The following is a 27298-nucleotide window of genomic DNA, read 5'->3' on the forward strand; positions in this document are numbered from 1 at the left end:
ATCCCAATGTAAATTAGTTTATTGTAAAGTTACAAAAAGTTTGTTTTGTTTGCTTTTTTGCATTTTATTGCTGTTTCTGTAAGCAGATGGGAAACGAACAACAAAGCACAACTGTTTCGTGAAGGTTGTCTATGCTCAGTTAAGTTAATCAAATTTCTGTTTGGATTTTATGACACTGAGCTTTTTTTTTTTTTTTTTAACAATTGCTTCTTTCCTGAAATGAACTACATGACTCTTAGAAATGCACGAGAGGCAACATGAGAACACTGTTCACTTCTCAATAAATGGATCACATGTAGTATTTTATGATCACATCAAAGTTTATATATGTATAAAAGTTTTTTTTATACATATATAAACTTAATTCAAATGGAAGATAAATAGCAATGAGTTGAATGATAAACTACAGTGACAGACATGGTTATCAGAGCTTTGTTTGTCGATTGACTGATTAATATAATAAATATTGTTTTTACTTTTAAAATGGCTTGTCAGTGTTGTATCTCTCAGTCAAAAAATGAAACACCTCATGAAAGGAGGACATCAGACCAAATGACAAATCAGATTTTAGGTTTTCATAAATGTAATATTTAGGGCTCCCATTTCCTTGATGTACACATCCGTTCCTACATTTTTTATGAACTTTATGACTGGCTGTTCTACAGTTTACCGTCTACATTTAAATGAAAGGCAATTGACTAGTTTAATATTTGACATAAAAAGAGGCAGGTCAATAAACAATATGGTCAATCATAACAGAAGAGTCTGGTAATGTAGAGATGGTGCATACAAAATATAGTAATTTACTTTTTATAGCTGCTTATAAGATGACCCATGATTTATTGTTTAATTGGAAGGATCATAAAATACTTCCAATTGGCAAATAAATGTAGATACGGGGGAAGAAAGCACAGCACCACCATTTTTCTGATCCAGTTCCTGCCAAACTTCTCTTTGGGAGGTGTCCAGATTCCATTGATTTCTGATGCCTGTAAAGGGCTCTGGGGAGATCTCTGACTGCATCCTGAGGCTCCATCCACACTACAATATACCCATTTAAATATATGTCAGGACAAGTGTTTGAGCACTTTGGCTGCCTGTAATATATTACTCATGTTGCATTAAGCACTTGTAGTCAATGCCAATAAGACCCAATCAGGGACTATCCACATCATTATTTTAAAAAGTCTGTGGTTTTTTCTGTTAAGGCTAAGAGGAGTTTTCAAACTAAATTGGGGCCAACAGCATTTACAAAACCCTGGCCCTGCAAAAGTCAACAAAAACAGACTAATAGAGACAGGGGTACAAACATTTATCAGTTTTATAATGAATGAATTGTACTGCGACCTGTCCATGGAGACCTGCCCTCGCCCACAGTGAGCTGGGATTGGCTCCAGCAGGGAAAAGCGGTAGAAGATGAATTATACTGCCATTGCTGTAAAATGGATTTAGAGGCTAAATTGTCTCATATCTTACAAGGAAGAGCATGTCAGTATTGACAAAGGTTTAAGTATTAATGCAGTCATGACAATTTTGTAAAACGTGTCAGTTTGTAATCAGCAACCTGGTGAATTTTGAGAGGCTGATGTTTCTGCCTGTAATTATCATTGTTATTATTACTTGTAATCAAGGGTACATATGAGAAAGGGGGTTGGTTCACTTACTACCAAACTTGTGACCCTGAAGAATGAATGAAACCACAGGTGATAGTTCTGTTATTGTGACTGCAATCCCCCCGCGCTGTGGCTGCATCAAAGACATAAACAGAAGAGACATAGTAAACATACAAGGTAATATTCGTAAGAGTGCAACAGTGATATAGCTTAATGAAATAAACAATGCCAATATGAATGAATAGGGGATAAAATATTTCTCTTCTTCTTTTCTAATTGTAAAGAAGACTATGAACAAAAACTACTCTTTAAATAAACAAAACTAACCAGATGCACCACCACAGCTACACAGAAATTGCCTAACTCAAACATCTTCAGCGATAATATTTAAGTGGAATGAATATTAGGGGCAACAATAATTCACAAATAACTATAACTGAGAGAATTTAATACTGCATGAACATGATAACAGAATAGCAACTTCAATAATAAATTATGACTTACAGTCTCATGGACACACATGAAGGCTGGAACTAGCAAATTAAGAAGGAAAGGTCCAGAAAGTGAAATCCACACTGGAGCTGTGGATGTGTTAGTCCAAAAAAAAAAAAAAAGCAACTCTCACTCTTCATCCCTTCATCCCAGGAGAGAGTTTGCCTAATCTGTGCTTAAATGCTGAAATAATCAAAATAAATCTGTTTGTATAAAATATAACAGTTTATCTGCATTGCCAACTTTTACTTTTAATACCTTCAGTGTATCTTCCTGATTACATTCACATAGTTGCACTCAAGTATGAATGTTTTGCTCTTGGAACCTAACTTTTATTGTCTTTACACAGTGGTTTCATCCACGGACATCAGATCTGAATATGTCCTAATTCAAGATGCTGTATACAACACAGCTTTGTTGCTACAGTAGAAGCATAAAAACCAACAAGCACTACACCAGAATAATAATAAAAAGTGACTAACAATAAAAAAAAACAAAAACACAATGCAGTGGGTTATGTAACATCATCATACATTTTTGTCCTACACAAGCTCCACTGGGAACCAAAGTCCACCTGACTTTATCATCGTCATCAAGTTTATGGATAATTTCACTGCACCTCATTAAAGCCGAATACATTTTAAACACCTGCTTCACACTGTCTCTACCTATCTACTGTTTCTACAGCGTGTCATTGTCATTGTAGTGGAAAAATACTGACACTCTCTGAAAGAGGCATTTTGTTTCCATATAGATATACATGTATAATCTTTCAATGTTTAACAGGTCACTGGAGGTCAGATAAGTATGTGATGAGGAAGTAAGATTACTTTAATCTGTTCTCAGGCTCCAGCTTTCTGCCTGCTGGTGATGTGCTGGTCTCAGCCTCTGTGTGTCTGATCACCAGTTTCTGTCAGTCAGTCTCCTGCCGTTCACAGCCCAAATAAAACTAAAAGGGTGTCCCAGAAAATACAATACTATTTCACATTTTCTCTCCCTAAGACAACTATTTCTCTGAATGTGGAGGAAGCCATTGTGTTTGCTGTTTGGATGTTTTTGTGTACCAGAGATCAATAAAGGACTGACCTAGTTACAAAGTGTTTCAGCTCAGGTTCCCTCAGTCTCTCGGTCACTCATCTAGAAATTATATCTATGTGCGTCTGACCACTGTCGCAGTTTCTGGTCAGGATTTAGTTTGATTTTTTTTTATTTAGTCTGCATGTTCTGTCTTTTAAATTAAGTAGAATTTGGATGTTACATTTTTTATTAAACCTTTTCTGAGTGCTGTTCTTGTTAGTCTGATGTTTGTAGGACAGACAGGACAGAGATCACAGTTTAATGATTATCACAGCTGAGTTTTGACCAATCAGGGAGGCTGACGGCCTGGGGTCAACATCTCCTAAAATATGTCTATTGATCCCCATCTGTACACAATGCTGCACCTCAAAGTGGAGCTCAGATCCATCTGACCGTATGCTGTTGTAAACAGGGAGAAGAGTCCAGTTCTCCTCTGAATTTCTATTCCAAATTTTCAGTTTGACATTTGAAAGTAAAGTTGGGTCTCTAAGTCGAGATGAGGCCAGCAGTCCTGGCCCTCGTCCTGCTGCTAAACACCGCCTTCGCTGCAGAGCGTAAGTCTTCTTCCACTGTTACAGCATGTTTATAGATTCACAGGAATTCAAATATTGACCAAGTGTCCAATATACATCAGTAATATGCTAACTTATAGACGTAAAAGGATCACAAGGGAAAAAAGAAAGAGAAACATATGAATGCACAAAAATATTTTGTATTTGGAGGGAACGATATTGAGCTCTTGGTCCTTAAAGACACTGAGATAATACAGATACTGTACTTGCATTTGGCTGTTTCAGTCTATCCAGCTGGTTTTGCATCAAAGGACATTTCATGGTAAAACAAACTGTTTCCACAGAGTCCTGTGTGGGTCGCTGCGGCTCCTTCGACGCACAGAGGAAGTGTCAGTGTGATTCTATGTGTGTGTACCATGGAAGCTGCTGCATGGACTTTGATGCTGTCTGCCCCAAAAAAGGTCAGAACAGCTCATGGCTTTTTAAATCATGACTACCACTAAAAAAATCTTCATGTGACTAAACTTTGGCCTTCTCTGTTCTCTGTAGCACGCGGTGATACCTTCACTGACTACGATGAGGTCACAGAAGTCCTGACAACTGTTTCCCCAAATGTTGAATCTACTTTTAACACAGTTGCACCAACTTCCTTTCTCCGACCGAGAGCCACACAAGCACTCGCACCCCCTTTATACCCCAACAGGACCCACTGCAATGGGCAACCCTTTGATGCTTTTCTGCAGCTGAAGAACGAGTCCATCTATGCATTCAGAGGTAAACATGGATCTATACACAAACTTTCATAAAGCTCAAAACTGTGAATTTTTAAAACAATCATGATGGACTTAAGTTTACTGGTTAAAAGATTTCTTTTCATCTAGAGAGCAACATCTAGAGAGAAAAGTTGCTGAGTTCTAGCTCTCATATTTCTGTGCAAAACTTTTGAATGTGAACGAAAAAGAAACAAGCTCACACAAATTGTGCAATGAAGGTTTCAGTTTAGATTTATCAAACAATTTCATGCAAAGTGCAAGAAATAAAAAAATATGATATTTAGTGTATTTAGTCTTTTAAAACAGCACACATTCTCCTCAGTGAAGTATTTGTAAAGATAACAATCAGAGGAGATGATGGCAAAGAAAAAGCACAGACCACACCATGCTGCCTCGCATAACTGAATTTCGCATATTGGCATGATTGTAAAAGTTTATCAAGTAAAAACTGAAATGTTGAAGAAGCTTAGTCCTACTGAGGGACCAAATATCGTAAGCACAATACTAAAGGTCAGATGTGTTTGTTTGTTCATTTCGAACTATGACTCAGGAGTAACAAGTCATCTCAGTGGTGATTTGCTCTTTTTTCTCTGGTCCACAGGCTCAGATTCGTTCATGAACGGGTCTTTCTGCTGCCTATTCTCTGTGTATTTTCACGACTCATAACTAAGGGTCTTTCTTTCATTATTCACGTGGTTACTGCGGTAACATGACCAATGCTGTTATTACTGGTGAGGAGAGCTATCTGACGTTAGCACAAAGTTAATGTTAGCTGTGTAGCTATGGGATGGATGTTTAATCTGCCTTTCCATTGGAATGAATTCATACACTACAGGTTTTCAGTGACCAGGCTAAAGCACTGTGTCGGAGTGCACAAACTGCCCACCTATGGGCCAGAAGAGGACAGGCAGTGTCCAACATGCAGCAACAGTGTTTCAAAAGTCAGCATTTGGCATCTTCAAATTGTTCAAAGGTCTCAGTGTCTTCAAAGTCTGATGTGAAACGAGTTTATTCAAAATACAGCAAGTGTCTGATCAAACAGCTCAGTGGATCTGACCTTGGAGTCAGAATTCACACTCCTTAACAGCTTTCAGCTCTCAGCTACCTGATTATATACCTATTCTCAGAGGCCTCCCAGATTATCAGCAGGTTTTTTGCAAATATATGCTGCAATCACCCCGTTCAATCTACCAGTTTATCTTTTTCTCCAGCTCAATGCTTATCATCTAACAGCTGAAAGTTAATCCCATAACACGTTCTATAGTACATTATTTGATTATTTGTCTTTGAAAAATCCTTCAACTACCTTGTGTCGTTCCTGCAGGTGATTATTTTTTTGAGCTGGATGAAACGTCCATTGTTCCTGGTTACCCAAAATTAATCCAGGACGTTTGGGGAATCTCAGGGCCCATTGATGCCGCGTTCACACGCATCAACTGCCAGGGAAAAAGCTACATCTTTAAGGTAGAAACCCATACATTTAGAGGAACAACCTCTGCTGAAGGTTACACTGGTGCACAGGAGCCCTCAAAGCCCTGGAGTTAGTAAATTGTTTTAATCTGCTGTTAGAAATTTCTATGTTATTAAATTATCAATGTCAGATTGAAAGTGATGGTTTGATACAGAAGATGCCACATTTTATATACTGACCTGTAGAATGAGATTTATATAATATTTTATAACCATAATGTATTGCTGAATGTTACCCAACTAATCGTGCAAACAAAGTTTATTTGTTTGAGTTATTTGCAATATCTTCACAATGGATGTAAAGAAGGGAGAAAGACTTTGGTGCTACGTTACCACTAATCTGGCTCTCTGATATTTTTTCAACAGAAATCCTCTGACAAGAGTCCATAAAATTAGAATCCAATTTATCAGTAGAAATTTTATGCTCAAAAATATGCTGTTAGTTGTAAAGCAATGACATCTGATGCCACCATGAGTGCATCAGACCTCACTGCTCAAGGCTTTGTGTTGTTTCTGTTCCAGGGAAACAGGTACTGGAGGTTTGACGGCGATGTTTTGGATGAGGACTATCCGCGGGACATTTCGCTCGGCTTTGACGGGATACCAGATGACATTAATGCTGCGTTTGCCATTCCAGCACCAAACCACCGTGGCAAAGAGAAAGCCTACTTTTTCAAAGGTACGTGTGAGATGGTATGATATTTCTCTGCGTTCAGCACTGGCTTTAGAGAAGCAACTTGTATGTATGTATGTATGATCATTAACATGATAAATAAATCAACAATTAAATTAGGATATATTATTATAATTGAGGCTACCCAGCAGTGTAAATATATACACAGGGGTTGACAGTAACAAAGTAAATTTACTTGAGTACTGTACTTAAATACAGTTTTTGTGTATCTGTACTTTACTTATTATTATTTTAGTATTATTTTGGGGGATACGTTTACTTTCACTTCACTACAATTGAAGGACAAATATTGTACTTTTTGCTCCACTACATTTCTATTGATGCTCTCTACTCACTACTTTTGCTCTTGTCTAGCATAACTCGTTCATTGTTTTTAATTGTAATTGTTTTTGTAACACACACACTTGTGTGTGTGCTCCACGTAAGAATATGGCCACGATGTATAATCCTCATCCTACCTGGATGATTTCTCCATAACGATTGGCTCATTCTACATTATACATCGTGGCCGTATTATTACCTGGAGCACGCATTAGCTTGTAGCCGGAGTTTGGATGTCTTCTGTGGACATCACAACACGGTCCAGCTCCTCATCAGCGGTGGAGTACTTCTGTTTGTGCAGAAATAACGGCAATAACTGAAATAAATTTCTCTGCTTTACACGCTGCATGCTCTGGGTCAGCAGGTCCCACTTCCACATACTCTGAAAGCTGTAAAATGTCTCTACCAACTCCCCAGAAAGTTGAAGCACATCCTGCGTAGCCACCAGGTTTCACCAAAGCAACGCTACGACTCAATTGGCGTTAGCCCCGTCCAGGCCAGCTGACAGTCTTGCCTTGACCCGGGACAACATAAGATGAAACCCCCCCCCCCCCCCACACACACACACACACACCAAACTCAGCTGTTTCTGTCAAAGATCACGTTTTCCTTGGCTTTAATACAAGCTAGGCTAACGGATGTTAGCATTAGAGTTGGCCAGTTAGCTTACGTTACAGGCTAACGGAAGTTAGCATTAGAGTTGGCCAGTTAGCTTACGTTACAAGCTAACGGCCCTGTTTCTTACCTTGCTCTACGTTTCTCGTCCCAGCTTCACCGTCACCACCCTTTTAAAAAAATAGAAATTTTCTTCACCCTTTATTTCTTTTAATTCTCTTTTCTTTTCCTTTCTGATCATCGGACTGATGCTGACCGGACATTTTCCTACCGAACTTCAGACAACAGAAAACAGGCTGGCATAGCAACAGTAACCAAGGGGGGCGGGGACAAACCATTTGCTGGGGGGAGGGGCAATATGCCCTCTAAACTGCGCGCTTGCGCAATCGCGCACTGTTCGCACATTCTCAGCGCACAAGAAAATCTATGCAGCGCATAAAATAAAACATAAACTGTAAATTAATTAGACCAATAACATTTTTTCTGTACCATTTTGTGTTCACTTACGCTACGAAGCCAATCGTGGCATTGACAGTGCTTGTGTCAGTGCCTTGCCCATAGGCGCCATTGCGCCGTGCAGGTTAGCTCGGTAAGAACAGTGCGGCGGAGGTAAGAGACAAATGCTAACCCCTTATCTTGGCTAAGCAAACAGGCAGTGGCACATCCACTAACCAAGCCAAAGTCAAGAAAAAAATGCACTTCTTTTAAGGTGGAATGGCTGTCGGAGTGTGTGCAAACAGGAGAACAAGCGGTGAAACTGGGTGAGATTTCTTTCTTTTTCCAGCGAGGAAGGTTTGCTCTCCTAAAACGTGCAGCAAAGCCAAAGTAGCAAGCGAGTTTTCGGAGGGAAAAATGTGGACTGAATGGAAGTTGGACTACCTCAAGCCTCACATTCAGCAGAAAAGTCATTTGAATGCTGTTGGAATTGCACGAAGACTCAAAATGATTTGTGGGAGAACTCAAAAGACCGAGAGAAAAGGAACGAGCTGTCACACACACAAAAAATCTGACCCTCAGTTCTCATTGACAATATTTTACTTGCCATCAAAATGAACGCATCAATGCTGTCAGTTCAATAAATCCACGATCACATGGCAAAGTATGTGAGTATACCAGAAAGCTGGCGAAGCAAAAACTATGCCTTTGAATTTGTGAACTCAATCAATGAGACTATATGCAATGTTAAAAATGCACCCTAATAATATACCTACCCTGATAATAGATGAGAGCACAGACATAACAGTACACAAAAATGCTAGTCATATATATTAAATACAGGGAGGAAAATGATGTCAACCATAAAACTGTGTTTGGTGGCATCATCCAGCTGACAGCATGTACTGCTCAGGATATTGTGCAGGCAATAACTCAGTTTTACTCCAAGCATGGACTGGACACGCAGAGAATGGTGATGCTGACCTCCGATGGGGCCTCTGTAATGTTAGGAAAACACAACTGAGTTGCAGCTTTGTTAAAGCACCAAATAACACACCTAACAGAACAACATTGTGTGGCCCTTAGAGAGGACTTGGGCATTGATGATGCCTGGAAAGATGTGCCTTTGATGCAAGATGTGGAAACTCTTCTTCAGACTGGATATTCCACTTTCTCTCTGTCTATTGTGAAGAGGGGCAAAATGGAGGACCTAGCAAAGATTCTTGATGAAGATACACTGTCATTCAGGCCTCTGAACGAAGTGCGATGGCTGTCGCAGCACCAAGCTGTGAATGCTGTTCTGAGGAACTACACTGTTCTTGAAGAATACTGCAAGAGAGGATCCAATGATAACAGAGATCCAGTGGCAAAGTACTGCTACAAAAAAGCTGAGTGATTCAAAATTCAAGGTTACTGTCGCTGCTCTGGGAGATGTTTCGGGTGAGCTGGCTTTCTTTTCAAAGATGCAATCTGACTGTGGTGGAAGGACACTACATTGCAAGAGCAAAGGTTGAGAAGTTGCGTTCCCAATACTTGAAGGAGAAGGATTGACAGTGGAGTAACCGTATCAAAAAGGTGATGGGGACCTCATCAGCTGATGGCAGGAATACTGGTGAGATTACTCTTTTTATTAGTAAGCTCTGATCACATGGATGCTCGTTTTCCAGAGGATCAATTTAAATTTGACATTGAAGCAAAAACTTAAACATGGGTCAATCAGCACATTCTCAGATATGGTGGTTGCAGCACTTAGATGTGAGGAGCTAAAGGAGATCTCACAGCTTGTGGATATTTGTGCTACATTTCAAGCATCCAGTGCCGATTGTGAAAGAAGATTTAGTTTAACGAATACTCCGGTAATCGTCTTGAAGTGGCACATTTGGACCAGCTGATAAGCATAAAGTCAAAGCAAGAAGCAGACGGAGCCATCAACCTGGACAAAGTGTACAACCACTGGAGATGGACAGATGTGAAATTTAGGTAAAATTTAAGTCAGATTTGTGCATATTCTAATAACATTTATTAAGATTTTTTATTTATGGATATTAATTATTAAATGCTCTTGCTATTATAATATATGGATAGTAGAAATGCTAAAAAACTGTCATTAGATATTTTACAGACACAGTTACAGGAATTTACACATCACCACAAGCTACAGCACACATGTCATTGTGCAAAATGTGAATGTTTTAATGTGAACAAAATGTTGTCTGAAAGGTGTATATGTCTAATTTCTTCCAGAGCCGGACCCTCACCCAGGCCAAAGCAGGACTCTCACATTAACATACTACACATCTCATGAACAACAAGATTTTTGACTTTTTCATTTTAAGTAGGCCAAATCACTTTATTTTTTTACTATTATTATTTTACTATTTATTATTTTACTATATTAATTGCTGCTGTAATTTGATTCTTTGAATAAGCCATGTAACTTGCTTTGATCCGGGGTTTATAACAGGTATGATACTGGTGTGTGGCCACAGCGTGCACATCTGATGTTGCTCACAGTGGACCTCAGTGTACTCAGGGATCTCGTGTGTATGCCCAGACGCATGAGAACCTTTGTTACTAATGAAGCGAATGATGGGAATGATGCCAATGTTTGGTACATAACTTGCAGGAATTTACTTGTATTACAGTATTTCTGTGGTAACCCCAGCTGCCTCTTCGTTTGCTCTAACGGTTCCTTTCTCAACACGCCACACCCAACATTTTGGCCTGCAATCAAGATATTAAAATTTTACAGGCAGCAGTCAAATGGTTTCTAGAGTTATAGGTTGTATTAAAATCTGATGAAAAATAAATGAGGATCATAAGATTTTATCCCCTCTTTACGGCGAATGTTTGACTTGAAAATCATATGAGTCATGAATCACATAAAGAATGTCTGGATCTTAAACCTGGATGAGCTAAATCCATCCATTGTCTCTTTCTTTGTCTGACTTTGAAATGCCTCCAGTAAATCAAACCCTGTGTTTGTTTTTCTCATCAGGGGATAAGTATTACCAGTATGAGTTCAAGCATCAGCCTTCCCATGAAGAGTGTGTCAGCTTGAGCAGGTCCTCCCCATCAGCGCTGTTCACACAATACAATGACCTTTTCTGCGATCAGACATGGGAGGATATTTTCACCGAGCTCTTTGGACACTCCAGTAAGGCTCAGTCATGTTTCTGTGCTTTTTTTTTTATTTGTATAAAGATAAATGTACAGTATGAAGCAGTAGTATGGCGTAAACCAGTGCCACAAAATATATGGCTTGAATTAGTTTACAATGCAGTGAGCATCCAGAGGCGAGAGTCCAAAAACAACAACAACAAAAAAAAAAGACAAAGCCCTTCATCCAAATAAAGATTTACAAGAGCAAGCATTTCCATACATCTGAAAATCTACTTCAGTATATGATATTGTAGGTATGAACATAAGTGGCCCGATAACAGAACGCTGAGGGATGCCAAATTTATTCTTTTACTATGGTAGACCTGCTTTAAGTGCGATTTAAGATAAGATAAGATAAAATAAGATAATCCTTTATTGATCCCCATAGGGGAAATTCAAGTGTTCCAGCAGCACAAAGCAAGTGTCATGTACAAAAAGTAGAAAATGTTAAGTGTCAAAATACAATAATAAAAAAAATATACATTTGAATAAAAGGTAAGAATATATAAGATAATACTGTATGAAAGTGGTTCAAATGCTGTATTGTTTGTCAGCTAAACCTTTATTACCACAACTAGAATTTTTCAGATTTGGCTTCAGTGTTTTCTGCAATGACACAGTATATTCCCCTTTTGCTCAGAAAGGAAAAAGATGTATTATCAGAGGAGTTTCATTTGGAAAGTTTAAAACTGAGAATATCAGGAATCAGTGTAACAAATGCCTTTTCATAAGCGTGAAAAAGCTCCTCCATTACCTCACCTTGATTAAATAAGATTCTATAAAATAACACTGCCAGAGGTTTCTGTAGATTTTAATGGAAAAGTGTAACAGATGTAGGTTACTGTTTTCTTCTTGATAGACATGAAAATAAACAAGTATTTATGCATCTCTAAACTCATAGCTTGTTCTGTCTCGATGAAGAGCTCAATTCGCCCGTAAATAAATCCAGCGTCTTCTTCTCCTTTCCAGCCAGTGATCACATCCCCGGCCCTCGTTTCATCAGTAGAGACTGGCAGGGCATCCGGCCTCCTGTAGATGCTGCTATGGTGGGACGAGTCCGCGTTATCCAAAACCCAAAACCAACTCCTCCTGCCCCACCAGCCAGGAAGCGGGGCAATCGGAAGAGGAGGCCCAGCAAGCGGAACAGACAGCGTGGACGTCAGCGTCGCCATTTGTTGTTCATTGACTTGTGGGGTTTTGACAACTGGTATGACTACGGCGACTACAGCGACATTTTTGCAGAGACAACCAGACAGGAGCAGAAGAGCATTCCTGTTCAAAATGTGTATTTTTTTAAGAGAGGTATGAAGATGTGGAGTAATTTTTTTATCTCACTTTTTCAGCAGAGCAAAAATCCAACCTGAAACAAAATCCAAAACAACAGTTGCACGAATGACAGTGTTTCTCTTTAAAAACATTTGGTTCATATGTTTCTTTTCTTTGTGATTGCAGATAAATACTACAGAGTGAATCTGCAACAAAAACGTGTGGATCTTGTCTCCCCTCCATACCCACGATCCATTGCGAAATATTGGCTTGGCTGCAAGCAAGAAGAGATACCTGATGCATCAAAGGCAGAGAAGAGATAAAAGATAAGCGGACTGAGACTGTAGTTCGGAAGAAAGGAAGAGAAATCCACTCTAGGTTTTATGTTTTGTTTTGTTTTTTTTTTTTGCTTTTTAATCACGCATTTACCTTTTAATTGCTTCTGGTGTTGTTGTTGAAATAGGTTGTCTTTGATATATACTCATCTCATATTCCCATTACATTTAGGAAGGTAGATTTAGGTACTGCATTATTTTATTAGTTGTAATGAACAAGTCACATAGGGAAATGTTTTGCTAGCCTCATTGTAGGAATAATTAATTTCCTTAATTTCCCTGCTGTGTGATTCCACATGCTTTTTGACTTAAAGGATCAGATTCTTCCATCCAAATAAACGTTGCAAATTTGATATTTGTCAGTCTGAAATATTTTAAGTGCCGCAACTGTACCTAGTCTCCGCCAAATGCACACACTGACCTCTGTTGGTTTATGTATTCATCTGCATCATAAAGAATCAGAAATAGTTTTATTGCCAGGTATTTTTGCATCTTCTGGACAGAAAACAGCGAAAAATGACCACAGACAAACCAAAACATTAGTAAACTGTTAAAACACTCGATACATTTGCACATCCTACATAATATACACAACAGCATCACAAAGTATGTCTTTAAACATTTTGTTTGCTTCATTGGACTCGCGCTGATTCGTACAGTCACACTTGTCAATGTCTCCATTAGCTTTAGTTAGTTTAAGAAATGTTTTGATCATTTATTATGTATTCTGTAAGTCTTCAGAGTTCGAGGGAAATCCTACAAGCATAATGTGCATTTCTGTTGATCGAGCAGACCGACAGCAAAACGCAACAGAAGCTTTGCATTAATATTAACTTCTAATAGTGGTTCAGAAATATCACATAGTGTATAACAATAATTTACTACTTTATTCTGCACATTACTATTAAATAATAGTACTGTTGATAATCCGATACATGCTTTGAGTTCTGGGGATTTTGCAATTTGTGGAGTAAATTAATGGAATAAAAACTATCTTACCTTCAGCCTTAAATTAGGACAGTGTGTGAAAAGTATTCGTGGGTCTGGTGGAAAAGGCACCGCTGGGATTCGAACCCAGGATCTCCTGTTTACTAGACAGGCGCTTTAACCAACTAAGCCACGGCGCCGCGTGACGACAGCAGCGCTAATACACTTTATGAATGAAACACCGACAGGAAGCCGAGTTGAATAAGTTTAATTTGTGTTCGTGCAATATTTTTACAAAATATTTTCCTTTTTTTTTTTTTTACAAAATCATAATGATGATAAGGATACCTAACGTTTTTTTTTTTTGTTGTTGTTGTCTTAAATATTCCGCAGTCTTTCTTCCCACGTGTCTTTAACACAGAAGATAATCGATCATGGCCGCAGAGATTTCCAAATCGGACAGATGGAGGTCTAACAGGTCCTGGAGGTACAGGTCGGACAGGACGTCCACGGACGGACCCCCCGCCGGCTGGGGTCCCTGTGCTCCGCCCAGGAAGGCCTCTAAGTCCCCGGTCAGGTCCCAGTCTGGGGACCGGGTGAGGTCCGGGATCTGGGTTTGGCACTGAAGGTTTGGGGGTAATCCGGGAAGACCAGGGCCGCTCTGGGGGGGGGATAAAGCCCGCTGTCCCACCACAGGGGAGGCAGGTGAGGGCAGAGACACAGCCTGACCCCCCAGGAGGGAGCACAGCCGGGTGGACTGGGGTAAGCTGGGAGCGGGGTATCCTGGGGGGGACGGCAGGCTGGGGGGACTTGGTCCTGGGGGGTAGGTGAACTGCGGGTCTGGGTGTCCTGTGGAGGATTTCAGGACCTCCTTAGTTGGTTTCTTGCTCTTGAAAAAACGTGCACGTCTGTTTTGAAACCACACCTGTTGGGGGGGGGCAGAGAGAGGTGGTTACTTTTCATTCACAGTCGTCTTCATCCAAACCGAAACACCTGGAGTAAATATACGCTCATACCTGGATTTTGGACTCCGGCAGGCCGGTGATGGAGGCCAGGGACTCCTTCATCTTGATGTCCGGGTACTGGGTCACACAGAAAGCCCGCTCCAGCTCGCTCACTTGCGCCTTGCTGAAGATGGTGCGCTTCCGGCGGCGCTGGCTGTCCGAGCGCGTCCTGCGGGGATCGTCCTGAAGCGCTGCAGAGAGGAAAGAAAGAGTTGTTTTTGCTGTTATCAAACCGTAAAATTTACATTTTCAAGCTAGAGAAAATCAAAGACTTGCAGGAAATCACTCACCTCTGTACGTTTCCCGGGCGTTGTTGTGCTCGCTGTTCCAGTAATGACCCGAGTACAGCGGGTTCATCTCAGCAACATTAAAATCCGAACCGAAAGCCATTTTCTCCGCAGAGGTCCAACACAAGGAGAGTGAACGAGTGTTTCCTCAGGTGAGTCCTTGTCTCTGGTTATCATCCAGGTACTGGGAGGTTTTTATACTGTGTTGGACAGACACCCCCCCCCTCCTCCCCCCAAACACACACACACACACACACACACACACACACACACATCTCTGTGGTTATTGTCAGGTCTTACAAGCGCGTGCCTTTGAAGAGCCATTCACCTCTTAATGGCTGTCCGGCTAATAGGTGTGTGTTTGATCCCCCATAACCTGCAGCCTGCAGTGGGCTGCACCTCTGCATGCGAAATCATTTACTGACTAAAACTGTTGTGGGTCAAGAATTCAAGAGTGTCATTTTGATTTTACTTTATTATGTGTTTGACAGCTGCGGTTCACGTGGAGTTGCACGACGTTTGGTTGAATAAACGCCTTCGTGTTCACGACTATGAGAAAAAAACAACAACAACAACAACACTTTTTGGACTAACACACCAGGTAAAGCAACAATCACACTCTTCCTGCAGCAGTCTGTGGAACATCCTCTCCTCCTGGTGAGCTCCAGGACAAAACGCACGGTGGAAGTGTATTGAAGGAGCTGCAGAAGTGTGAGGCTGCAGTCAGCCATAATGTGTCGAGGTGACAAATCGGGCTACCTGTTCTGCTTCCTGGTGAGATCGAGACATCAAAAACACCGGACACAACACAACACACAGTCCAATGCACAGTTTCCAAGCTCCGGTGCCAGACTCACAGTGTGTTTATTTGAATTTCAAAACTTGAGCCGGACTCAGGAAAGCTTAAAACAACTAACACAGACATCAAATGTGCCGACTTCATTTTTGTCTAAATTTGTGTCAAACAGGCCAAATAGGTCAAACTGCAACACCAATAGATCCCCTCGTCATATGGAGGTCATGTGATGTGTTTGGGACAACATTTTAGAGCCAAAGTGCTGGATGGGCTCAGCGAAGATGGGACATCAATTCTGATGACCGACTCCAATCAGCGGTGAAGTGTCCCACATTGACTCCTGCTCCCACAGACAATAGGCCATCCCATCATAACTCAGAGCCAGAAGGACTGTCACATGACTCACGTTAGGGCAACAATATGTCGATACCAAAAACGGACGGTCAGTCGAAACTGGGTCACATGTTACCAGAGTGACCTCCGGTGACCCCTGACCCAGAGCAAACACCCCCTAACCTGTCTATATGCTGAATATGTTTATAAAAGGTCTCCCAAAATCTCTACAGCATTTGATGACGGCCAAATGAGCTTTGCAGAGGAAAATTAGTCACAAGGTGGCAGCATTGCCCTATTAAATAAATATTTTCTCTCCAAGCCATTTAGTGTTTACTTTATATCCTGGGTGTCAATATCAAATTTAAATGAAAGTTGTCTCATGTAAGGCTACTTTTACAGAGAAGACTTAATAAAGCTGAGGAAAGTCACACAAAAGTCACCAGATTATTATCACTGTGCTGATGACAGCACATTAGCACTATTTACTTTACAATACAGAATATTACATATTTTTTTTTGGTAATGTTAGATAAAGTTGACTCGCCCTAGAATTTAAAGTTTAAAAAGACCTCAAGATAGAAAGAAACATGTAAACTGTATTCATCGTGCTGGAAGATTTCACAGCATGATGTTAAAGATGTTAGTGTAGAGTCTAAGTCGCTTTAAAGGCTCATTGTTGCTCAAAGCCTTTACAGAGTTTATGTTGGTTTTTCCTTTCTCGTCTATTTATATGTAAATGAAAACGAATGATAATGGATGAACGCAGTCATTTCACTCCACGCACAGTTAACTCAAGGATTTGAAGAGGATGGATTTTGGGTGAGACTTTCACAGATTTCACTCTGATATTAAAATATTTGTTTCTAAAAATGTCAAAGGTCTGATCTGGACATCTCTCTTTTTCTCCTCACACATTCATGCCCTCCTCTCACTCCCTGACTTACTCAGCAGCTCAAACAGTATTCCTGACCTCTCCATATAAAACACACACACACACACACACACACAGAATACACAAGCTGTCTTTCTCCCTGTGTCTGAATGCTTCGGTTTATACCTCACAAGCCCAGGTGTGCACACAGAGAATCGCTGCTCTTCTATGTCCACACTCCTCTCTAAGAAATCAGGGTTGGCACTCAGGTGTGAATGACGCTGTGACCTCCTCTCCCTCACCAACATCCTCACTCCTTCCTTCGCAATACACAAACACCATTCCTCATCCCTCTATTTGATGTGGAAACTCCGTTCACATTTCCTGTCGAGCTGACAGATTTTTGGGCCGTATCCACATGCTGCGTGGTTCATGTGCTGGACTGTTAAAAAAAAAAAAAAAAAGCCTCTCTGGATCTGAAAAATAGAAGCTGAGTGTGATTCAAGTTTGGCTGAGGATGAAAGGACATCCGACTCTGTAGGGAAGGAAGGGAACACAGGAGACATGATTTAATGCAGCTACAGTTACCAAATAAAGATTTAGTATGGGCCAGAGGGAAAAGATATTTTCTGTCCGCGGCATTTACAGCTCTGTGGTCTAACAGGTAAGTGTGACTGGTTAGTTAGCTTAAGCTTGACTTTGGATGAAAGAACGAAGAAGAAAGCAGGAGTACAGAAAACATCATCCAAGAAGAGGAAAACTGTGGTTTTATGTTGGGCCGTTCATTGCAAAATTCAGGTTTTAAACATTGTGTAAAATGCCTGGGTGTGTGCTTTGTGTCGTAAAATGTAATTTAATTCAGGACAATAAAACTAAAATGTAATTACAGTATTCAAATCTTCAGTAGCAAAGACACAAAGAGGGCAGGTAATAATATATTTTGCATTTCATATAATTCAAACACATACTTTATGAATATAATATTTAAAAGCATGGATTGAATGATCTTTTCATTGGCTACACAACACGCAGGGGTTAAACTGCGTGTCCTTCATATCACCCGTTAGTGAGACTTGTGGTCTGTTGTTTGTGTTTCCTTGTGTTTGTTCTTGTTGAGATGTAACTTAGATTTGTATCAAGATTGGATGAAAATGCTGTGCAGACTATCTTAAGTTGTAAACAGTGTTGTGTTTGGTGTTGGTTCATACGCAGCACTCGTGAGGCCTTGTGGACTCAGGTTTTATTTTGGACTTCAGCTGCTCTGGGACTTGGACCGGACTGAATGGATGACAGGGTCCCACTCACATGGGGCTGAGATCTAAAACGTCAGTGCGACCGCTGGCGTTTCATTAAAGAGTTGTTCATCCAAACAGAGAGTTGAATAAGAACAGTATATGACATTTTTACTCATCACTCACTTAATTAAGCTGTTGCTAAATTATTGTGGTATACTTATCAAAGCATTGCTTTAACATAGTGTCTGTTTTTGGATGCATTTCTGCAATTGGGCTGCAAATATTTTTGGCATTTGGAGCAGTGTTTGTTCTGAACATTTTTTTGTCTTCTGAATTTTTACTTTTCATTGTCTATTGGTTTGTTATATGGAGCCACAGTCTGAACAATAAACCAAGATGCAACCTTCTGATTGTTTCAGGTAAGAAATCAAAAATCAGCTTATAAAACACTCGGATGCTAATGTTAATCTTATGTTATCCGGCAGTATAGTATAACACTAACATGGCAAAATATTGGCAGTGATTCTCTAACTAAAACGACCTTACAATGGTTGCTCTTGGTTAGGTTTTGCTATAATAAGCATGCCCTTTGCTTGCAGTAGGATATTTTCACACTGCTGTTTCAGTACTTTTACTAAACTGTGTGAATAATTCCTCCTCCACTGAAAGCAAACTGCAGCTGGAGGGATGGACAGAGTGACAGTTCACCTCCTGACCTGGTGGTGGCGCTGGAAGAAAAGCTCCATCTGTGTGGATGTGATGTTTTAATTTAGAACAAAGTCTGGGACCACCTGACTGACACCAGCATGTAAACGGACATAATAATAATAATAATAATAATAATGAATTTGTGTCTTGTGTTTCTGCAGTTTCTCATATCATCTGTTTGTATCTGTGGTTTGGTTCATGAATGAATGGGTGAACAGTCCCTCCCACCCTTGTTGCCCTGGAGGGGCAGGATGATATAACCCGGCTGTTGGTCCTGCCCCTGAGAGGGAGTGACCTAACGGAGAGGCAGATCCTGCTCCATCTTCCTCTGACATTACTCAGCTTCTCTGCAGCCGGCCGGCTCACCGTCCGCACCCAAACCGATCCGCACGAATCAGCCCGACCAAGTTATTCAGGTAGGAACCAAACGGACCCACATGAGTCCAGATCCGAGTCCTCTGACGGACCAAAAGGTCCCGAAGGGCGGACAGAGAGCGGAGGGACGGCGGACTGTCCGGCAGGAAACTGCGTAACACCGTCCGTCCGTGATTATTGTGCGTAATAATGATGTAATAATGTCACCGTGAGGACAGAGACGGTTAACGTGGCCTGTTTGCTGTCTGAGTCTGCAGTTCCTCCACATGCAGGCTGTTAATCTGCCGGTGGTTTCTTTTCACAGCTCAGTCTTTGTGTCTCTGAACAGCAGGAGACACAGTTCAGGTCCAGGGGTCATCAGCTGAACCTGCTCAGGTCCACCACAACATGGAAATCATGCTGTTCATGATCCATTTCTTATTTTAACATTCACAGTGTTTGTCATCAGATTAAGATATTTTGAGACTTGGGTTTAATTTTGAGCGATTTCTTGAAAATGCAAGGCAAACTCCAGCTTTAACTCTTTTAAATTGATAGTTAAATGAGTTTTGGACTTTTTGCTAGGAGAAAAGTTAACATTCAAAGATGTCATTTTGTGGTCTGGAAAAATTATTTGAGTATTTGAAACGTTTCTGACCCTTGTGAGATCGACATATTTAATTTTTAATCGTGAAAATGCTTGATGGTTGTAGCATTATTACTCATGCTTTACCTAAGCAGCAAAACAATTTGCATGTGAAGCTAATTTTATTTACCTGGCTCACTGTCACTCCATTAATCTTTAACAGCTGCCAAAGTGTATAAGACTAGAACAGTTCAAAATGAGTGAAATTGGAAACTCTACTTAATGCTTCTGTATTTCTTATCCATTTGCTTAAACTCTAACCCGCATGCATAATAACATTTACGAAGATGTTCATTCCAACTCTTTGGCTCAGCTCAAACCACAAAGGCGATCTTTCATCCACATCTCCAATCCCACCAGAGATGATGCAGCACACTCGTGTTGATTGCCGATTAATGTTGTTTTTGTTCATTAAATAAAATTAAAAAAAAAGACAAATGTGTAAAATGCCCATGACAAGATCTGGACAGAGGTGACTTCCTGAAATTTTCTCTTTCGCTCAAAATGTTCAGTTGTATAAAACAGAAAACAGGCTTGACTTGGTGTCCATGTAGAGTCCAGGCTTTCTGGCAGAAGTAGCTCTGGTTAGAGGATCTCAGTCAATGAACACACAATAGCCTAAACTCTATCAGATGAGGAAGTGAGAAAATCCACAGTTCCAGTCAGGAAATTTTGTCTAACTGTGTGCATTTTTCCTGCACAACCTCATAGAATTGAATTTATTTCGCATTTTACCACCGGCATTAACTTGGTCTAGTGTTTCTGTCATGGAATGAGTCAGTTTGATCAAAAGGCTAAAACTTTGTGTCTTAAATTTTGTTCTCAGGATGTCCAGGGAGCAGCAGGCGGTCGCTTGTGCCAAAAAAGCCTTTGAAACAGGCAGGTCCAAACCTTTAGAGTACCGAATCCAACAGCTGAAGAATCTACAGCGGCTATTTACGGAGAGACAGAAGGATATTTCAGATGCCATCAACAAAGACCTCAGAAAGGTGAGTTGTGTCCAAAGTCATCAATACCTGGTCCAGAAACACAAAAGCAGTCTGTCACTTCAGACAAGCCGATAAGGAAGAAAGATGCCCGACAAAATTAAAACAGTTGGTTTGCAAACAGACTAAGAAAAAAAAAAACACTTCTGTCCATCGTCTCCAGAGCGAGGTGGGGACCCAGCTGTATGAAACTCTGGGTCTGGAGGGAGAAATCAACCTCACCATCAAGAAGCTGAAGGAGTGGGCAGCCCCCCGAGCTGTGGAGAAGAACCTGCTGACGCTCTCGGACGTCGTCTACATCAAGCCGGAGCCGCTGGGGGTGGTGTTGATCATCGGGGCCTGGAACTACCCCTGGGCCGTCACCATCCAGCCGCTCATCGGGGCCATCGCTGCTGGTACGGCAGTGTGTGTCTGTGTGTGGGTGTGGTGTGGGCGACAGGGCACCACGTGTGTGTGATATAACGAGGTCAGCGTTCATATTTCTGTCTGATTTCCCCTTCAGACGATCTGTCTTAATGCAGCCTGCAGAATAAGTGAGGCATCACTGCAGGTGGGGTTCGAGAGCATTTTATCAAATTCAAATCAAACCTCTTCATGAGTTGTATCAGTTTAGGCAGTATTTACAGGCTTTACTGGCTGCCTTGCTAATGTCCCCAACCTGAGAAATTTGATTTAGGATATTTTTTGTGTTCTCTCTTATTCCACGTTTATTCTTCAGTCTCGTTCACTTTCCTCATCATATGATCATAACAGCGTCAGTTCCCTTTTTATCGAGCCATTGCCCGGCCTTCTTTATTTTCTGGTGGTAGTGGGTCAAAAGTCACTCAGTCAGCTCTACCCTGCAATCATAACAGAGTTGACAAATACAGATTCATCATGAAAAATGTGACCTAATGCATCTGTGGTCTGTATTCTCACCCTCACGAGTGGATGTGTGATGTGTTTGTGAAGGTGTGAACAGCTCGGCCGTTATCGGCTCAAAGGGCAGTGCTAATCTGTAAATGAATCACTCTGTTTACACATAAAGTCTGGACTCATGAATAATTCCTGTGTGTCTCTAAAGGGGCACCCTCTGCTCCACATCAAGCGTTTTTGGCTCAGCTCTGATAACTTTGTGATGCAAAGCTCGGTGTGTAGTGTTTGCTTGTGACTGTTCAGCATGACACTGCAGGATTGAACTCTTTTGTCTGATCTCCACTTCTCATCCTTCTTACTTGTCCCCGCTGTTAGTTTTACTTGACAGTGATGCGTGAGCTGCTGCAGGTAAACGGTTCATTTGGATTTTATTTGAGCAGAGCCTGTTGTGAGTGAAGCATTGATGGTTGGAGGGTTCAGCAGGACCAATTCTGAATCCAGTCCCCAACCCTGACCCCGTTTGCACAACGTGGACTTCATCCTTTGCTCCAACATTATCAGATTGAACATGAATGGCTCTAACAGCTCAGTAGGGCACAAGTCTTTTCCCTTCACTCTCCGGCAGATTTCTTGCATAATAACGTTTTTTAAAAGTGTTTCAAGTGATCTGTTTCAGTCTGACAAAAGTAAATGTACTGAAGTTTGCTGCTATGGCTGCATGATGACATAGTGGTTCGTGCTCTGACTTTCTGCGTGGTTAGTTTTCACGTTCTCCCCCGTGCCTGTGTGGGTTTCCTCCCACCGTCCAAAGACATCATGTTTGGGTTAATTGGTGACTCTAAATTGTCCGTAGCTCTGAGTAGGACTTAGTACGTTTACATGCACAGTTGAGTCAAGCTACGGTTGTAGCTCGATAAAGCCATCTCATCGGACTTCTATCGTTGTCCCAGTGTACATGCGTGCGAGTGAAATCGATTTATTTGTTGAAATCATGTTGCCTCTGCTACAATAGGCGGCAGCATGCACTCTTTCGGCCTGTGGGTAACGAGCCAGCATTGGCTCCAGCATACCCCAGGACCTGAAAACAGACAAGCAGTAGAAGATGAATGATTGAAACTGGCTAAGCAAGTTACACTGAAAACCGCACGATGTTAATATCTCAGAGTCTCATTGATCAATTCAGCAAGTGGTATCAGATGACCAAATGTTTGTATATGCTCGTGTGACATGAAGCAGCCAGACAGGATGGTTTTCATTAACAAGTTATCGTGTAACATAAGAAGAAGAACAAATTTCACCACGTTCAACATTAGTTTTAGGTTACTCTGTTATGTATATTAGGCGTTGGGAGCTCTGCTGCCAAAAACATAGACGTGGGTCATATTGAATTGGTACCGACATACTGAGTAAAGTAAACTGGATACAAGAGTATGAAATAAATGTAAGGCTTTAAAAAACTGTTGTTTTTGTTATTCGCCTTTCCAGGTAATGCTGCTGTAGTTAAGCCATCTGAGATCTGCGTTCATACCGCAAAGGTCATGGAGAGACTGCTGCCACTTTACATCGACAAAGTAAGACTGGATCACATGAACGCCAGCACAACATATGTCCAGGATTCACCGAAGTAAAAAAAGACACCGATGCTGCTCACGAGACTTAAAATGTTGTTGGTGGTTATTAAGCAGAAAAAAAAAACTTAACCATCTTTGGACCAAATAAAGATGATTATAATGATCAACGATCAATCTGCAAATCCATTAAAAGTACATTATCATAAAATTAGATTCAAAATGAAAATAATAAGACTTTACTAAAACTGCCTGAATGCCACTGAGAGAATTGATGCCACAAACAGGAAGGTTTTGTACAGCTGACTCTGTGTTTGTGCGCTGTGTGTCAGGAGCTGTACCCGGTAGTCACCGGAGGAGTGCCGGAGACCCAGGAGCTGCTCCGCCAGCGCTTCGATCACATCTTCTACACCGGCAACAGCGTGGTGGGCAAGCTGATCATGGAGGCCGCTGCCAAACACCTGACGCCGGTCACCCTGGAGCTGGGGGGAAAGAGCCCCTGCTACATCGACAAGGACTCTGACATAAGCATAGCCTGCAGGTCAGGACGCTGTTCAGATAGGCTAACATTTTTATTTACCGTTCTCTTCTTAAACTGAAGCTGTTCCTTGCTCTCACTCTCCCGTTGACTCTTCCACTCAGACGTGTTACCTGGGGAAAGTACACTAACTGTGGTCAGACCTGTATAGCCCCGGACTACATCCTCTGTGAGCCCAGTATCCAGGACCAGGTCATCGAAGAAGTCAAGAAGTCCATTAAGGTACAGAAACCTGGAAACACAGCACTGAGGAAAATGAATGACCCGAACAGTCAGTGATGGTTGATGCTTCTTCTGTTTATTCAGTAATGCTGGTCCAGTTTTCACAAAACATTTAATGAATAGAGATTGTTCCTTCTGACAGGAATTCTACACGGACAACCCAAAGACCTGTCCTGACTATGGACGCATCATCAACCAGCGCCACTTCAAACGGATAATGGCCATGTTGAGCGACAGCACCGTCGCTGTAGGAGGAGACAGCGACGAGTCGGACTGCTACATAGGTAACACAACTTGGACATCTTAAAACCATTGAGTGGGAACTGGCTTTCCATAGTAACATACAAAAAGCAAAGAAGAACAGAAACAGAAACAAACATTCTATTGTTTTTAGCCCCTACCATTCTGCGTGACGTGAAGCCAGAAGCAAAGGTGATGCAGGAGGAGATATTCGGACCTATCCTCCCCATTTTGCCCATCAGTGGCCTGGACGAAGCCATCAATTTTATCAATAAGAGAGAGAAGCCTTTGGCCCTCTACGTCTTCACATCAAACGATAAGGTATGAAACAGCGGACATGACACGTGCAGCATGCCCAGTCTGGAGATTCAGACTGATTTTTCTATCCCTCCTTTCTGTGAAGGTGATACAGAGGATGGTAAACGAGACGTCCAGTGGAGGTCTGCTGGCCAACGACTGTCTGGTGCATTATTCTGTCAGCTCTCTGCCTTTTGGAGGAGTGGGTGAGTTCGTACCACAAAAAAAGGTTTCCGTATTCTCTTTAAGGAGACATGTAGGCTATTCTGCAGTGCCACGAGGGACTTTGATCAAATTTGGCACAAATCAGGATTATATTATTACATGTTGGTGTTAAAAGCTCAAAGGTCAACCAAAGGGTGAACTAAATGTAGTTTAATTCTTTTGATTTTGTTTATTATTTATTTGTTTCAATTTCATTGTTTTCTGGATTCAATTCAATTAGTTTGACAATCAAAATACATATTTGTGTAGCTCATTTTAATTCATTTAATTGAATTGTTTAATGTAGCATATTTCAATATGATAGAATTTTCAAAATATGTGCTGCCTCCCCAGTTTGTCCAGGGGTATGGGGGGGAGATAACAAAAGATAAGTAAAGCGGGATTGAAAAGAAATACCAAACACCAAAGAAGAGGGCTGGAGCCGCAGTCGCTGCTTTTTGTTATGAGAACAGAAAAACAAAACAAAAGTCACTGGTCTCACCAGGATGCACCGTAAGCACTAAGACCTGGAAACACTGGTCCACGTATAACCCAAGAAACGACCAGCAAAAACAAACTGCGTCAGCTAATGGCTGTCACCTCTCACCTCTTTTTATCCTCCCGGCGCTGTTCCAGGGAATGCAAAACACCCGTATCAGGGGTGGAGCCTTCCACCTTGGGTAGAGACAGAGCACAGCAGCCAAACACACACACTTAACAATATGACATTAATATGATGTAAAAAACAATCCTCTCTCGTCTCGATGAAACTTAATTGAAAATTGTTGGCTGATTGTGTCAATTCATTGTTTGTCCAAATGGTGAAATAATCTTTTCTTGAACAGGAAACAGTGGGATGGGCTGCTACCATGGTAAGTTCAGCTTCGACCAGCTGAGCCACCAGCGCAGTTGTGTCATCAAAAAGCTGAACATGGAGGGAGTAAACAACATGAGGTATCCACCTCACACACTCAAGAAACTGGGCTGGGCTCGCTTCTTCATCCTGAACAACGTAGACCTGGGCTGGATGGGCCGGATGGCGCTCCTCGCCGTCCTGGCTGTGGCGGCAGCTGTTGCGCTGCAGGTGAGTGATTCAGAAACCGAGTGATGCAAAAAGCAAAGTCAAACACAAACACACACACTAATGTCATATTTACTTTTCTCAAGCAACAGTTGGACTGGTGTGTTCAGTTTTTTTTTTTATTGCTTTAATGACCTGGAAAACCTGAGTGTTCAAAGTTCCCAGTCAGATGTGTAAATAAATTAAAGCGCTCCCATCTGAATGAAGCAACACTACAAAACATGGCAAATAATTTTTATAGGAGAATATCATGAAAATGTGATGATAAGGACATTGGGGTAAATTCTTAACAACTAAGTTGCTGGGAAATAAACTTTTGAATCTTGAATTTTAATACTGAATAAGTGATCTGTTTCCAACTTAAGGACATTTCTCTTTCTTTCTTTTTTCCCAGAATTACCGACATTAAAGACATCCTGCTGTTTTCCACACAACAGATGTGTTGTTTCCTTTTTCGTTTGGACCACAGAGAAGAAGAGAAACTATGATCAACAGCATCCGTTAGCCCAGCTGGAACAGTTCAGGTGTTACCTTAATATAATCCGAGTCCAAGGTTTCATGTAAAACTTTATTTTTTAATGAAGGTAATTATTTATGCATATCTAAGGCTCTTACATTTTTATTTAGCATGAGGTTTTAATATTTTATCCTTTTAGATCAGTTTGCCATACTTAAATACTTAAAATACCTTAGAATGTCTGGTGCAATGCAAATGTTTTACGAAGGATGATTTTAAACGAAGTACTGGTTAGTAGGCAGCACGTTGGAATAGTGGTTAGCACAGTTGTCTCACAACAACAAGGTCGCAGGTTCGGTTCCCAGGCCTGTGTGGCGTTTGCATGTTCTCCCCGTGCTTGCATGGGTTTCCTCCCACCGTCCAAAGACGTGCATATCTCCGTATCTCTATCTGTCTCTAACCCGCCCAATGCAAGCTGGGATTGGATCCAGCACCCTGGAAACAGATAAGTGGTTGAGGATGAGGATCGCACACCTAAATACTTTGGTGTAAAACTAAAGTGATACCACTGGAGGAGTATTTCTCTGATGTTTGACAGATCTCAGCTGCAGGAAACCCCAAATCATCATTAAAAAGTCTAATCATTTAAATGACCAAATTACCTCTGGTCTAGTTTTTATGCATGTATTTTTACAATCTATTATAAAGACAGAAATAAATGGAGGAACTCGATCATTTTTGATGGATTTTTTATTTTTTTTGGAAAGATAGTAAATAGAAGAAAAATACATGTCTTTGGACTGCAGGAGAACCAGAGTACCTGGAGAAACCGACGCAGACACAAAGTGAACATGCAAACACCACAAAGAAAGGTTATTACTGTGAGGTGGGAAGGGGTTGAAGGGTGAGAGAGGGGGGGGG

The 27298-nt window shown here is 41.1% G+C and overlaps 2 protein-coding genes and 1 non-coding gene across 4 annotated transcripts; 2 read left to right on the forward strand and 1 right to left on the reverse strand.

Moving 5' to 3' along the window:
- The first annotated feature begins 3678 nt into the window (after positions 1-3678).
- vtnb (vitronectin b) lies at positions 3679-12753 on the forward strand. The gene is made up of 8 exons (XM_029519974.1): positions 3679-3736; positions 4039-4155; positions 4244-4468; positions 5792-5931; positions 6460-6616; positions 11001-11159; positions 12134-12466; positions 12617-12753. Exons 1-8 carry the CDS (start codon positions 3679-3681, stop codon positions 12751-12753), a joined length of 1326 nt encoding a protein of 441 aa, XP_029375834.1.
- Positions 12754-13818: 1065 nt separating this feature from the next.
- On the reverse strand, positions 13819-13892 carry trnat-agu (transfer RNA threonine (anticodon AGU)). Its single transcript has one exon. It is a non-coding gene; the product is annotated as a tRNA-Thr (tRNA).
- A 5332-nt stretch (positions 13893-19224) lies between these two features.
- aldh3a2b (aldehyde dehydrogenase 3 family, member A2b) lies at positions 19225-27197 on the forward strand. 2 transcript variants are annotated; one of them, XM_029519179.1, is made up of 11 exons: positions 19225-19345; positions 20749-20918; positions 21079-21310; positions 23256-23341; positions 23671-23879; positions 23981-24098; positions 24241-24382; positions 24493-24659; positions 24742-24841; positions 25685-25923; positions 26315-27197. In XM_029519179.1, exons 2-11 carry the CDS (start codon positions 20757-20759, stop codon positions 26327-26329), a joined length of 1470 nt encoding a protein of 489 aa, XP_029375039.1. In that variant the 5' UTR covers positions 19225-19345; positions 20749-20756; the 3' UTR covers positions 26330-27197. The 2 variants fall into 2 exon arrangements, with proteins under 2 accessions (XP_029375039.1, XP_029375040.1); XM_029519180.1 differs by having other exon boundaries at positions 19244-19345; positions 20756-20918.
- The last annotated feature ends 101 nt before the right edge of the window (positions 27198-27298 follow it).

Source organism: Echeneis naucrates, chromosome 14 (assembly GCF_900963305.1).
Source record: "Echeneis naucrates chromosome 14, fEcheNa1.1, whole genome shotgun sequence".
In the NCBI taxonomy this organism is placed as follows: domain Eukaryota; kingdom Metazoa; phylum Chordata; class Actinopteri; order Carangiformes; family Echeneidae; genus Echeneis; species Echeneis naucrates.

What these genes read in the sequence shown, in the direction of transcription:
- aldh3a2b (XM_029519179.1), top strand. Translation starts at nt 20,757, where the DNA reads ATGTCCAGGGAGCAGCAGGCGGTCGCTTGTGCCAAAAAAGCCTTTGAA. An exon ending in TGCCACTTTACATCGACAAA is followed by an intron (nt 23,342 to 23,670) that starts GTAAGACTGGAT and finishes GCTGTGTGTCAG; the next exon opens with GAGCTGTACCCGGTAGTCAC. An exon ending in TCTTCACATCAAACGATAAG is followed by an intron (nt 24,660 to 24,741) that starts GTATGAAACAGC and finishes CTTTCTGTGAAG; the next exon opens with GTGATACAGAGGATGGTAAA.
- vtnb (XM_029519974.1), top strand. Translation starts at nt 3,679, where the DNA reads ATGAGGCCAGCAGTCCTGGCCCTCGTCCTGCTGCTAAACACCGCCTTC. An exon ending in GTCCATCTATGCATTCAGAG is followed by an intron (nt 4,469 to 5,791) that starts GTAAACATGGAT and finishes TCGTTCCTGCAG; the next exon opens with GTGATTATTTTTTTGAGCTG. An exon ending in TGTGTATTTTTTTAAGAGAG is followed by an intron (nt 12,467 to 12,616) that starts GTATGAAGATGT and finishes TTGTGATTGCAG; the next exon opens with ATAAATACTACAGAGTGAAT.